The sequence below is a fragment of the Sinocyclocheilus anshuiensis genome, unplaced genomic scaffold, assembly GCF_001515605.1.
Source record: "Sinocyclocheilus anshuiensis isolate Anshui unplaced genomic scaffold, SAMN03320099.WGS_v1.1 C32123220, whole genome shotgun sequence".
NCBI lineage: Eukaryota > Metazoa > Chordata > Actinopteri > Cypriniformes > Cyprinidae > Sinocyclocheilus > Sinocyclocheilus anshuiensis.
The window spans coordinates 1-708 of NW_015611270.1; the positions used below are offsets into that span (position 1 = coordinate 1).

Sequence of the window (708 nt, forward strand, 5' to 3'; positions counted from 1 at the left end):
TTTTCCTATATTTTAGAATGCACTGCTTTGTTGTATTTCTCATTTGGATAAAAGCGTCTGCTAAATGAATACATGTAAATGAGCAATAAATGTTTAACGATGATTGTATTGACCAGATACTCTACAGCAGGATAAAGCGTAATGTATTTTTTGCTCACCCTCCAGGTCGGTGATCATGGTCTCATGTTTGTTCTTGAGTTTCTGCAGGCTCTTGGACTTCTCCTCCTCCTCGGCCAGGTTCGTTGTGAACTCAGCGACTCGTTCTTCCATGAGTTTCTTCTCCTGCACCACCAGAAGAACAGTGAGGAAAAACGGCCAGCGTTTAAACGAAATTTCAAAACAATGGCATCTGCAGACAGACCTTGGAGAGTTTGTTGTTCTGGTCGTCCAGCACCATCACGTCCTCTTCGGTTTTCTTGAGTTTGGCCTCCAGCGTGACCTTCTCCAGCTGCAGCTTCTGCCGCGCTGCCTCCTCCTCGTCCAGCTGCTGCTCCAGATCGGCGATGTTCTGCTGCATCTTCTTCTTCTCGCCCTGCAGGTGATTGGCTCGCTCCTCTTCCTCCTCCACGCGGGCCTCCAGGTCGTGCAGGATCTCCTCCAGCTCCTGCTTCTTGGCCACCAGGCGGTTCCTCATCTCGTCGGCCTCAGCGCACAGATCCATCTCCGCCTGCAGCTGCTCCTGAAGAGCCATTTTCTCCATGTTCAGCT

General features: G+C 50.3%; 1 protein-coding gene across 1 annotated transcript; it reads right to left on the minus strand.

Moving 5' to 3' along the window:
- Positions 1 to 93: 93 nt before the first annotated feature.
- On the minus strand, positions 94 to 702 carry LOC107682366 (myosin-9-like). The gene is made up of 2 exons (XM_016478627.1): positions 362 to 702; positions 94 to 282 (listed from the first exon to the last, which is right to left on the minus strand). The coding sequence occupies exons 1-2, from the start codon at positions 698 to 700 to the stop codon at positions 94 to 96; spliced, it is 528 nt and encodes a 175-aa protein (XP_016334113.1). The 5' UTR covers positions 701 to 702.
- Between the last annotated feature and the right edge of the window lie 6 nt (positions 703 to 708).